This window comes from Thalassophryne amazonica, chromosome 6, assembly GCF_902500255.1.
Source record: "Thalassophryne amazonica chromosome 6, fThaAma1.1, whole genome shotgun sequence".
Lineage (NCBI taxonomy): Eukaryota > Metazoa > Chordata > Actinopteri > Batrachoidiformes > Batrachoididae > Thalassophryne > Thalassophryne amazonica.
In genome coordinates this window covers 115,881,766-115,895,428 of record NC_047108.1, presented here as the reverse complement: position 1 = coordinate 115,895,428, position 13,663 = coordinate 115,881,766, and the positions used below count along the sequence as shown (strand labels likewise).

Sequence of the window (13,663 nt, the reverse complement as noted above, 5' to 3'; positions counted from 1 at the left end):
TATTTTTATCCCCCCCGGGGGGGGGATATAGCAGTTGACATGCAAGTCCGTCTGTCCTTCCATCTCAAGATCCAGTTGACCAGTTTCATTCGTGTTTAGCATAAGCGTGTACTTGGGTGATCCCCCGACACTTTGTATTGCTGGTTTGTGTGGACCGGGGCTTATATGTCATCTCCTGAGGACTCTTGTTCTACTACTCAACTAGTCAGGGCTGCTGGATCTTGCCCCAGCAGTCATTTTGCATTTACGCAATATCTCTAAAATCAGAAAGGTCTTGTCTCAGAGTGATGCTGAAAAACTAATTCATGCATTTATTTCCTCTAGGCTGGACTATTGTAATTCATTATTATCAGGTTGTCCTAAAAGTTCCCTAAAAAGCCTTCAGTTAATTCAAAATGCTGCAGCTAGAGTACTGACGGGGACTAGCAGGAGAGAGCATATCTCACCCATATTGGCCTCTCTTCATTGGCTTCCTGTTAATTCTAGAATAGAATTTAAAATTCTTCTTCTTACTTATAAGGTTTTGAATAATCAGGTCCCATCTTATCTTAGGGACCTCGTAGTACCATATCACCCCAATAGAGCGCTTCGCTCTCAGACTGCAGGCTTACTTGTAGTTCCTAGGGTTTGTAAGAGTAGAATGGGAGGCAGAGCTTTCAGCTTTCAGGCTCCTCTCCTGTGGAACCAGCTCCCAATTCAGATCAGGAAGACAGACACCCTCTCTACTTTTAAGATTAGGCTTAAAACTTTCCTTTTTGCTAAAGCTTATAGTTAGGGCTGGATCAGGTGACCCTGAACCATCCCTTAGTTATGCTGCTATAGACGTAGACTGCTGGGGGGTTCCCATGATGCACTGTTTCTTTCTCTTTTTGCTCTGTATGCACCACTCTGCATTTAATCATTAGTGATCGATCTCTGCTCCCCTCCACAGCATGTCTTTTTCCTGGTTCTCTCCCTCAGCCCCAACCAGTCCCAGCAGAAGACTGCCCCTCCCTGAGCCTGGTTCTGCTGGAGGTTTCTTCCTGTTAAAAGGGAGTTTTTCCTTCCCACTGTAGCCAAGTGCTTGCTCACAGGGGGTCGTTTTGACCGTTGGGGTTTTACATAATTATTGTATGGCCTTGCCTTACAATATAAAGCGCCTTGGGGCAACTGTTTGTTGTGATTTGGCGCTATATAAAAAAATTGATTGAATTGATTGAATTTGGCAAGAGGCAGGTCCACCCTGGAGAGGACGCTGGTCTATCACAGGGCCAGAGACGAGTTGATATAAACCTTTCCGTTGTGCGATTGATTTATGATGCTTCCTGACTTGAAAATGATTAATTGGACTCTGATACAGTGGATGAACTTCTGTTCCCACACAGTTACCAGAAAGACTGATACTTTGCAGCATTTTCTTACATTTTTTCCATGACTGCTTGTTTAATTTTTGGCATAATTTCCATTAATATGTTGGGGTTTTTAAATATGTGTAAAATAAGTAATTTTTATGACAAACTAAAGTTGAAACTTACTGGTAGAATTCTTGGTCAGGCAGCACTTTAAAATACAGTGATCCGTGTTTTTATTTTGTCTCGTTATGATTACTGGAATTCACTTTATGTGGGAGTCAATCAGTCGCTACTTTAGTGTCAGCAGTGGTTGTGTTAAAGCGTTTCATAAAGAAAGTTGGTATGTTATGGTTAGACTTTACTGTAAATTAACCACAGGATAATTGAGTAACCCAAAAATAATAAATAGAAACATAAAAAATAACTATTAGAATCATCAGTTAATTGCTAAAATCCTCTTTAGTTGAGGCCCTCGTCCAGAGAATTCGGTCTGGATGTTGTCCAGCATTCACATGAGAGAAATGTTTTTTTTTTTTTTTTATCTCTCACTCTCATCCAGAGCACGCACACACAGTGATCGTCGACATGGGAAAATACTGCAAAAATGTCAGTTTTCCTCATTATGGCCCAAAGTAAGGATTTGTTAGATGCTTCAAAAATGGTAAACCATTTCCTTTTGTTTCTTCTTTCCTCCTGCTTTCCCTTCCCTTCACTGTGCCTCTCTCCCTGCAGAATTCGATACGACACAACCTGTCCTTGAACAAGTGTTTTCTCAAAGTGCCTCGCTCCAAAGACGACCCTGGAAAAGTAAGTATTTCCCCCACAATGTAATGCAACTGAAAAGCTCCAGCTTGAATTACGGTGAAACACACACAAGGAAAATGAAAGTCTATTTCAGCGGTCTTACAAAAAAGGCAACGGCAATTAATTTTTGCATGTTTAGTATGCTCCCACATGCTGTATGTGCGTGTGCACGGCGCTGCGCCGTAGAAACATAGCCACTGGTTCCCTTGTTTGTCACGCAAATCAACACAAGCAGACTTTTTGTACTTAGCAGCAATTTGTAAGTGTGTAACCGGCTGTGCTGAATGCATAATGTTGCTTTCTCTGTTTGTGCTGCTCTTCTGATATTGATTCTGCCAAGTAATAATGTGGTACAGGGAGTAATGAATAATAAGTATATGTAGGTACACTCCTTCAAATGCAAGACTGTTCATGCATCCGTTATGCTTTATTAGCCGCCGTGGCGCTCACTTTCTCTCTCTATTTATCTCACACAAATATATTCCTGTTCATCTGGTCTTGTGAGGACTCTTTTTGCTGATATGGCCACACACTGTGTATAAGATGGACAACACGTCAGCTACAGAGACGTGAAGCCAAAAGTTTACTATCGCCCCTTCTGGCTGGATGCTGGACCTCTGCTTCCTCCAATAATATTCATTTTTATATAACAGCTGAGTGCATCCTTGTCATTTGATTGGTGCTTTGTATGTCACATGACATGGATTAATTCATCCTATTTGTGTTGCATTGCATTTTGAGTGTAGCTTGGTTCCATTTAGAGTGCAAATTGGGTTCCATACGTTTGGTACCATTGCACTCTGCGCACACACACATGCATGTGCGCACGTCTTCATGCACGCACACATGTGCTCGCGCATGCACATGTATGCGCACACGTGCTCGTGCACGCACATACACGCGCGCACAGACAACACGCGCGTGCACGCACACACAAAACAAATCCACTGTGCTGTCTGGAGGCTGTTAGGAAGAAAGAATGAAAAGCTGGACTCATTTCTGACATTCTTTTTTTTTTTTGCTGCGCTGAGGACGTACACAGTCTACCGACCCGATTGCATGTGTGTGTGCGCGCACACGTTGGGGACAACAACACGATGATTTGATTGAGCTAATTGACGCTGCTAATTCTTGTAACATATACACACACATGATGAGGTCTAGTTAGACACAGCTCTGTACGTTGCTTTTGTGAAGAAGCAGAAAGCCATTGTACCATAGGCCAAAAATCTGGTCTGAAGTCAAGTATAGGCCCTTTATATTTACATGGTGCAGTATTCAGATCTGCCGTCATCCAGCGGGTCCACAATGGAAATTCACAAGGGGATGCACATCAGTGTAAACACTAGTCTAAAAATACAAAGGTTCACATCACTGCTTCACCTCAGGGAGCTGTGGTGGCCACTCCCTGCTTCCTGGCTTTTAAATGGACGTCAATGGAAATAAGTGTTTTCCCTTTTGTGTGTCATCCATGTATTTTTAACGTATTTACAATTATATTATGTACTTACATTGAACTTAAAATCACACACCACACTCACAAATTTCAAAATCAAATCAAATTTGTTAATTTATATAGTGCCAGTTCATGATAAAATCGCCTCAAGGCCCTTCACACAACCCAGAAAACACAACAAAATAATTAAAAGATTAAAACACGAGAAAATGCAACCCATAAAAAAGTACAAAAAATAAAAATCTAATATACATAATAACATACATAAAATACTAATGAATACACATGTTGATTAGGCTCAAATTCCACACCGGATGTCCTTCTTGACACAGCTCCAGATGTATGTGGAGAATGAGTCGAGTGTGACCTAAAATCTGTGACTTTCTGTTTGGGAGGAAAACTTGCTAAGCACTTGTACCAACCAGAGTAGCATAGAGAAATGATGACCGCTAATTACTAGCACAGCATGTTTGACTACTGTTAAACTGTTTTAAAGAAATCACCAACCGCAGCTAGCATTAGCATATGCAGTCACACATCAGCAATTACCCTTGTTAAGCCCCTTTCACACCGGGTCCTCTTCGAGTTGCGTTGTGCGGCATCATGACGCCGCCGTCATGTTCAATGTTGGTTTTCAACCTTGCCGCTTACATGTAGAAAATTCTCCAGAGTCTATGAATTTTCTGATTCAATTTCAATTCAGTTTATTTTCTTTATATAGCTCCAAATCACAGCAGAATTGCCTCAAGGCGCTTCACACAGGTAAGGTCTAACCTTACTAACCCCCAGAGCAACAGTGGTAAGGAAAAACTCCCTCTGAGGAAGAAACCTTAAGCAGACCAGACTCAAAGGGGTGACCCTCTGCTTGGGCCATGCTACAAACATAGATTACAGAAATAATTCACAGAACAATTCACGGACGAATATACAAGAATTGCTGTTGGTGCACAGGACAGGAGGGTCGCCAACACGAACACAACTCCCATCTCTGGATGGAGCTGCACCTTAAACAGAGAAAAAACAGAATCAGGCATCAGAAAGACAAAAAATACTGTATAATTTGCCAGCATTAATCAACAAAATCAAATCAAATGAAATCAATTTTATTTATATAGCGCCAAATCACAACAAACAGCTGCCCCAAGGCGCTTTATATCGTAAGGCAAGGCCATACAATAATTACGGAAAAACCCCAACGGTCAAAACGACCCCCTGTGAGCAAGCACTTGGCGACAGTGGGAAAGGAAAAACTCCCTTTTAACAGGAAGAAACCTCCAGCAAAACCAGGCTCAGGGAGGGGCAGTCTTCTGCTGGGACTGGTTGGGGCTGAGGGAGAGAACCAGGAAAAAGACATGCTGTGGAAGAGAGCAGAGATCAATCACTAATGATTAAATGCAGAGTGGTGCATACAGAGCAAAAAGAGAAAGAAACACTCAGTGCATCATGGGAACCCCCCAGCAGTCTAGTCTATAGCAGCATAACTAAGGGATGGTTCAGGGTCACCTGATCCAGCCCTAACTATAAGCTTTAGCAAAAAGGAAAGTTTTAAGCCTAATCTTAAAAGTAGAGAGGGTGTCTGTCTCCCTGATCTGAATTGGGAGCTGGTTCCAGAGGAGAGGAGCCTGAAAGCTGAAGGCTCTGCCTCCCATTCTACTCTTACAAACCCTAGGAATTACAAGTAAGCCTGCAGTCTGAGAGCGAAGCGCTCTGTTGGGGTGATATGGTACTATGAGGTCCCTAAGATAAGATGGGACCTGATTATTCAAAACATTATAAGTAAGAAGAAGAATTTTAAATTCTATTCTAGAATTAACAGGAAGCCAATGAAGAGAGGCCAATATGGGTGAGATATGCTCTCTCCTTCTAGTCCCTGTCAGTACTCTAGCTGCAGCATTTTGAATTAACTGAAGGCTTTTCAGGGAACTTTTAGGACAACCTGATAATAATGAATTACAATAGTCCAGCCTAGAGGAAATAAATGCATGAATTAGTTTTTCAGCATCACTCTGAGACAAGACCTTTCTAATTTTAGAGATATTGCGCAAATGCAAAAAAGCAGTCCTACATATTTGTTTAATATGCGCATTGAATGACATATCCTGATCAAAAATGACTCCAAGATTTCTCACAGTATTACTAGAGGTCAGGGTAATGCCATCCAGAGTAAGGATCTGGTTAGACACCATGTTTCTAAGATTTGTGGGGCCAAGTACAATAACTTCAGTTTTATCTGAGTTTAAAAGCAGGAAATTAGAGGTCATCCATGTCTTTATGTCTGAAAGACAATCCTGCAGTTTAGCTAATTGGTGTGTGTCCTCTGGCTTCATGGATAGATAAAGCTGGGTGTCATCTGCGTAACAATGAAAATTTAAGCAATGCTGTCTAATAATACTGCCTAAGGGAAACATGTATAAAGTGAATAAAATTGGTCCTAGCACAGAACCTTGTGGAACTCCATAATTAACCTTAGTCTGTGAAGAAGATTCCCCATTTACATGAACAAATTGTAATCTATTAGATAAGTATTATTCAAACCACCGCAGCGCAGTGCCTTTAATACCTATGGCATGCTCTAATCTCTGTAATAAAATTTTATGGTCAACAGTATCAAAAGCAGCACTGACGTCTAACAGAACAAGCACAGAGATGAGTCCACTGTCTGAGGCCTTAAGAAGATCATTTGTAACCTTCACTAATGCTGTTTCTGTACTATGATGGATTCTAAAACCTGACTGAAACTCTTCAAATAGACCATTCCTCTGCAGATGATCAGTTAGCTGTTTTACAACTACCCTTTCAAGAATTTTTGAGAGAAAAGGAAGGTTGGAGATTGGCCTATAATTAGCTAAGATAGCTGGGTCAAGTGATGGCTTTTTAAGTAATGGTTTAATTACTGCCACCTTAAAAGCCTGTGGTACATAGCCAACTAATAAAGATAGATTGATCATATTTAAGATCGAAGCATTAATTAATGGTAGGGCTTCCTTGAGTAGCCTGGTAGGAATGGGGTCTAATAGACATGTTGATGGTTTGGATGAAGTAACTAATGAAAATAACTCAGATAGAACAATCGGAGAGAAAGAGTCTAACCAAATACCAGCATCACTGAAAGCAGCCAAAGATAACGATATGTCTTTGGGATGGTTATGAGTAATTTTTTTCTCTAATAGTTAGAATTTTATTAGCAAAGAAAGTCATGAAGATATTACTAGTTAAAGTTAAAGGAATACTCGGCTCAATAGAGCTCTGACTCTTTGTCAGCCTGGCTACAGTGCTGAAAAGAAACCTGGGGTTATTCTTATTTTCTTCAATTAGTGATGAGTAGTAAGATGTCCTAGCTTTACGGAGGGCTTTTTTATAGAGCAACAGACTCTTTTTCCAGGCTAAGTGAAGATCTTCTAAATTAGTGAGACGCCATTTCCTCTCCAACTTATGGGTTATCTGCTTTAAGCTGCAAGTTTGTGAGTTATACCACGGAGTCAGGCACTTCTGATTTAAGACTGTCTTTTTCAGAGGAGCTACAGCATCCAAAGTTGTCTTCAATGAGGATGTAAAACCATTGATGAGATACTCTATCTCACTCACAGAGTTTAGGTAGCTACTCTGCACTGTGTTGGTATATGGCATTAGAGAACATAAAGAAGGAATCATATCCTTAAACCTAGTTACAGTGCTTTCTGAAAGACTTCTAGTGTAATGAAACTTATTCCCCACTGCTGGGTAGTCCATCAGAGTAAATGTAAATGTTATTAAGAAATGATCAGACAGAAGGGAGTTTTCAAGGAATACTGTTAAGTCTTCAATTTCCATACCATAAGTCAGAACAAGATCTAAGATATGATTAAAGTGGTGGGTGGACTCATTTACATTTTGAGCAAAGCCAATTGAGTCTAATAATAGATTAAATGCAGTGTTGAGGCTGTCATTCTCAGCATCTGTGTGGATGTTAAAATCGCCCACTATAATTATCTGAGCTAAGCACTAAGTCAGATATAGGTCTGAAAATTCACAGAGAAACTCACAGTAACGACCAGGTGGATGATAGATAATAACAAATAAAACTGTTTTTTGGGACTTCCAATTTGGATGGACAAGACTAAGAGTCAAGCTTTCAAATGAATTAAAGCTCTGTCTGGGTTTTTGATTAATTAATAAGCTGGAATGGAAGATTGCTGCTAATCCTCCACCTCGGCCCGTGCTACGAGCGTTCTGGCAGTTAGTGTGACTCGGGGGTGTTGAGTCATTTAAACTAACATATTCATCCTGCTGTAACCAGGTTTCTGTAAGGCAGAATAAATCAATATGTTGATCAATTATTATATCATTTACTAACAGGGACTTAGAAGAGAGAGACCTAATGTTTAATAGACCACATTTAACTGTTTTAGTCTGTGGTGCAGTTGAAGGTGCTATATTATTTTTTCTTTTTGAATTTTTATGCTTAAATAGATTTTTGCTGGTTATTGGTGGTCTGGGAGCAGGCACCGTCTTTACGGGGATGGGGTAATGAGGGGATGGCAGGGGGAGAGAAGCTGCAGAGAGGTGTGTAAGACTACAACTCTGCTTCCTGGTCCCAACCCTGGATAGTCACGGTTTGGAGGATTTAACAAAATTGGCCAGATTTCTAGAAATGAGAGCTGCTCCATCCAAAGTGGGATGGATGCCGTCTCTCCTAACAAGACCAGGTTTTCCCTAGAAGCTTTGCCAATTATCTATGAAGCCCACCTCATTTTTTGGACACCACTCAGACAGCCAGCAATTCAGGGAGAACATGCAGCTAAACATGTCACTCCCAGTCCGATTGGGGAGGGGCCCAGAGAAAACTACAGAGTCTGACATTGTTTTTGCAAAGTTACACACCGATTCAATGTTAATTTTAGTGACCTCCGATTGGCGTAACCGGGTGTCATTACTGCCGACGTGAATTACAATCTTACCAAATTTACGCTTAGCCTTAGCCAGCAGTTTCAAATTTCCTTCAATGTCGCCTGCTCTGGCCCCCGGAAGACAATTGACTATGATTGCTGGTGTCGCTAACTTCACATTTCTCAAAACAGAGTCGCCAATAACCAGAGTTTGATCCTCGGCGGGTGTGTTGCCGAGTGGGGAAAAACGGTTAGAAATGTGAACGGGTTGGCGGTGTACACGGGGCTTCTGTTTAGGGCTACGCTTCCTCCTCACAGTCACCCAGTCGGACTGCTTTCCCGGCTGCTCGGGATCTGCTGGAAGGGAACTAACGGCGGCTAAGCTACCTTGGTCCGCACCGACTACAGGGGCCTGGCTAGCTGTAGAATTTTCCACAGTGCAGAGCCGAGTCTCCAATTCGCCCAGCCTGGCCTCCAAAGCTACGAATAAGCTACACTTATTACAAGTACCATTACTGCTAAAGGAGGCCAAGGAATAACTAAACATTTCACACCCAGAGCAGAAAAGTGCGGGAGAGACAGGAGAAGCCGCCATGCTAAACCGGCTAAGAGCTAGTAGCTGCGCTAAGCTAGCGGATTCCTAAAAACACACAAAGTGAATAATGTGTAAATAATTTAGAGGTGATTCAGCAGAGGGAGTGCTTTAGTTAAGGCACGTGAAGATTACACTGTGAAACAAATCGTTATCTAGATCAATCTAACTGCGCAGATTAAACAGCTAACAGATACAGCAAAACACTGCTGTGCTCCGGAACAGGAAGTGATACAATACCGCAGTGAGAGCCAACCACCAGTCGAACAAGAAAACAGAAGAAATACTAAGGTGATCGCCGGCCACTAGTCCTAAGCTTCACTAAAAGATCCAGAATTTAGGTGAAGTTGAGGTCGCGGCCCGCTCCAATTACTAATAACATGAATTAAAAGAGTAAAAAACGTAAAACAAAATTGTACCAGTATGCTAGCCATATGAAAGGGAAAATAAGTGCGTCTTAAGTCTGGACTTGAAAAGCTCCACAGAATCTGATTATTTTATTGATGCAGGGAGATCATTCCACAGAACAGGGGCATGATAAGAGAAAGCTCTATGACCCGCAGACTTCTTATTCACCCTAGGGAGACAAAGTAGTCCTGCACCCTGAGAACGTAAAGCCCGGACCGGTACATAAGGTTTAATTAGGTCAGCTAGGTAGGGAGGTGCCAGTGCATGAGTAATTTTATAGGTGAGTAGCAGAACCTTAAAATCTGATCTCACTGGGACAGGAAGCCAGTGAAGAGATGCCAAAATGGGTGTAATGTGGTTGAACTTTCTGCTTCGTGTCAAAAGTCTGGCTGCAGCATTTTGAACCAATTGGAGACCCCTAATGCTAGACTGCGGTAAACCAGAAAATAGAACATTGCAGTAGTCCAATCTCGAAGAGATGAACGCATGGATCAGGGTCTCAGCATCAGCCATAGAAAGGATGGGACGAACCTTTGCTATATTTCGCAGGTGGAAGAAAGCAGTCCTAGTAATATTTGTAATATGCAGGCCAAAGGACAATGAAGGATCAAAAATTACCCCAAGGTTCCTCACTTTGTCAGTGTGATGTATGACACACGAGCCGAGGCTGAGTGTTAACTGGTCAAATTGATGCCGATGTCTCACTGGACCAAGAACCATCATTTCAGTCTTTTCAGAGTTTAAAATTAGGAAGTTTCTAGACATCCAACTTCTCACTGCTGCAAGGCAATCTTCTAAGGATTTTATGTGAATGAGATTACCAGCAGTTATTGGCATATATAACTGAGTATCATCTGCATAGCAGTGAAAGGTAATCCCAAAATGTCGCAATACGAGGGCTGTCAATAAAGTAACGGTCCTTTTTATTTTTTTCAAAAACTATATGGATTTCATTCATGTGTTTTTACGTCAGACATGCTTGAACCCTCGTGCGCATGCGTGAGTTTTTCCACGCCTGTCGGTGATGTCATTCGCCTGTGAGCACTCCTTGTGGGAGGAGTCGTCCAGCCCCTCGTCGGAATTCCTTTGTCTGAGAAGTTGCTGAGAGACTGGCGCTTTGTTTGATCAAAATTTTTTCTAAACCTGTGAGACACATCGAAGTGGACACGGTTCGAAAAATTAAGCTGGTTTTCAGTGAAAATTTTAACGGCTGATGAGAGATTTTGAGGTGATTCTGTCGCTTTAAGGACTTCCCACGGTGCGAGACGTCGCTCAGCGCTCTCAGCCGCCGTCGTCAGCCTATTCAAGCTGAAAACCTCCACATTTCAGGCTCTATTGATCCAGGACATCGTGAGAGAACAGAGAAGTTTCAGAAGAAGTCAGTTTCAGCATTTTATCTGGATATTCCACTGTTAAAGGAGATTTTTTTAATGAAAGACGTGCAGACGGATCCGCGCATCGGGACGCAGCCGACGCGGTGCGGCGGCACAGGAAAAACACCTCCGTGTTGATAACCATTTGTAAAATCCAGGCGGCTTTTGATGGCTTTCAGTGGAGTGAGTATATGAGAAATTGTTTAACAGCAGGACATGTTCCAACATGTCCTTAAGGCTTCCAACAGAGGTGTTTTTCCTGTGGTGGAGCGTCGCGGCGGCTGCGTCCCGACGCGCGGACCCGTCCGCACGTCTTTCATTTAAAAAAATCTCCTTTAACAGTGGAATATCCGGATAAAATGCTGAAACCGACTTCTTCTGAAACTTCTCTGTTCTCTCACGACGTCCTGGATCAATAGAACCTGAAATGTGGAGGTTTTCACCTTGAACAGGCTGACGACGGCGGCTGAGAGCGCTGAGCGACGTCTCGCACCGTGGGAAGTCCTTAAAGCGACAGAATCACCTCAAAATCTCTCATCAGCCGTTAAAATTTTCACTGAAAACCAGCTTAATTTTTCGAACCGTGTCCACTTCGATGTGTCTCACAGGTTTAGAAAAAATTTTGATCAAACAAAGCGCCAGTCTCTCAGCAACTTCTCAGACAAAGGAATTCCGACGAGGGGCTGGACAACTCCTCCCACAAGGAGTGCTCACAGGCGAATGACGTCACCGACAGGCGTGGAAAAACTCACGCATGCGCACAAGGGTTCAAGCATGTCTGACGTAAAAACATATGAATGAAATCCATATAGTTTTTGAAAAAAATAAAAAGGACCATTACTTTATTGACAGCCCTCGTATGTGCCCAAGGGGTGCTATATAAAGGGAGAAAAGCAGGGGGCCTAAGACAGACCCCTGAGGAACCCCAAATTTCATGTCACTAAGGTTAGAGGTAGTGTTACTGTACAAAACACAGTGAGAACAACTGGTCAAGTATGACGTCAGCCGTGCAAGGGCACTCCCAGTAATCCCAAAATGATTTTCCAGCCTATCAAGTAGAATATGATGATCCACTGTATCAAATGCAGCACTGAGATCTAACAGCAGCAGAACCGTAGTGGTGTCCGAGTCCATTGTAAGCAGAAGATCATTCACCACTTTAGTGAGAGCCGTCTCAGTGGAATGATATTTTCTAAATGCAGACTGCAGTGGCTCAGAGATTATTCTCAGTAAGATAGTCTACGAGCTGTCGTGACACCACTTTTTCCAGAATTTTAGAGCAAAATGATAGATTTGATATCGGCCGATAGTTTTTCAATACACTAGGGTCAAGATTAGGTTTCTTAAGTAATGGTTTAATTACTGCAGATTTGAAACATTTAGGAACAGATCCAGAAGTTAAAGAAAGATTAATAATTTCCAGCACAATCGGCCCAAGAGTGGGCCACAGGTCCTTAAACAGTTTTGTTGGTGTAGGATCAAATAAACAGGTTGTGCTTTTTGTTGACGTTACGAGTTTCATCATCATGTCTAGAGAGATACTATCAAATTCTGTAAATCTAGGTAATACCTCAGTAGTGGCGCCCACCTAAATAGCAGGGTGTAGTGATGGGTTAAGGCATGCTGGGATATGTTCAACCTAATGTCATCTATTTTCTTTTCAAAGTAATCTAGGAAATCTTGTGCTGTAAAAGGAGAGCGAGCTACAGGTGATTGTCCATGAATAAGTGTTGCCAGCGTGTTGAACAAGAACTTTGAGTTATGCTTGTTTTTGTTGATCAAATCAGAGTAGTTGGTCCGCTTTGTAGCCAATAATGCATGCTTATAGTCTAAGATAGCATCACGCCACGCAAGGTGGAATACTTCTAATTTAGAACAACGGCATTTCCGTTCTAGACCTCTTGCTTTATGCTTGAGGTCACGCAGGTAATCATTGAACTAAGGTGACTGCGATTTGGGGGAGTGTGGTTTCAACACAGGTGGTGCAATCATGTCGAGTGTCGTTTTGAGCACTGAGTTTAAACTATCCACAAGTCTGTCTACTGACTGGGTATTTGTCAAAAGTGAGGCTAAGACATCAGGCAGTCTAGCTTCTAGTTCAGTCTTAGTTGAGGAGTTGATGCGTCGCTGCAATGATAAATAAGGTTGTTGTTCCACTAAACACGGCAGCGACACTTTAAACTTAATAAGTGAGTGATCAGACACCACTGATGTAAGAGGCATGATGTCAATATTCGTGACAGCAATACCACGTGCGAGAACCAGATCCAGGGTATTTCCACTAATGTACGTTGAATCCTTAATGCATTGCCGAAATCCTAATGCATCCACAATTTCCATAAATGATTTGTAGAGGGGATCAGAAGGCTTATTTATATGAACGTTAAAGTCACCAATGATCAGGATGTTATCTGCACTAGTTGACAAGTTAGAGATGAACGCACCAAATTCATCTAAGAATTCAGAATATGGGCCAGGAGGCCTAAATACAGTGACAAAGTAATACGGCTGATTTTTATTCTTCTGACCTTGGCAATGCGTAATATCCTGAGCGGAGCAGAGAATCAGATGCTCAAACGAGTTATATTTGTGTCCCCCAACAGCTAATAAGCTAAACCTAGATTTATAAATAAGAGCAACACACCTGCCTTGCTTCGCATCACGAGGGACGTGACTAAATGTATATGCTGCTGGGCAGCCTTCATTTAAGGGGAGGACAGCTGTAGGTTTAAGCCAGGATTCACATAATCCAATCATATCTAAGTGTTGATCAATAATTAAATCATTAATCAACAATGATTTTGAGGACAGTGATCTTATGTTAATGAGACCCA

At 42.0% G+C, this 13,663-nt stretch overlaps 1 protein-coding gene across 1 annotated transcript in view; it reads left to right on the top strand.

The window, feature by feature from the left end:
* LOC117512957 (forkhead box protein J3-like) overlaps nt 1–13,663 on the top strand; it is a 231,636-nt gene that overhangs the window by 89,467 nt on the left and 128,506 nt on the right. The window contains exon 3 of the mRNA XM_034173202.1: nt 2,064–2,138. Coding sequence (XP_034029093.1) covers nt 2,064–2,138 — 75 coding nt within the window. The remainder of the gene's footprint in view (nt 1–2,063; nt 2,139–13,663) is intronic.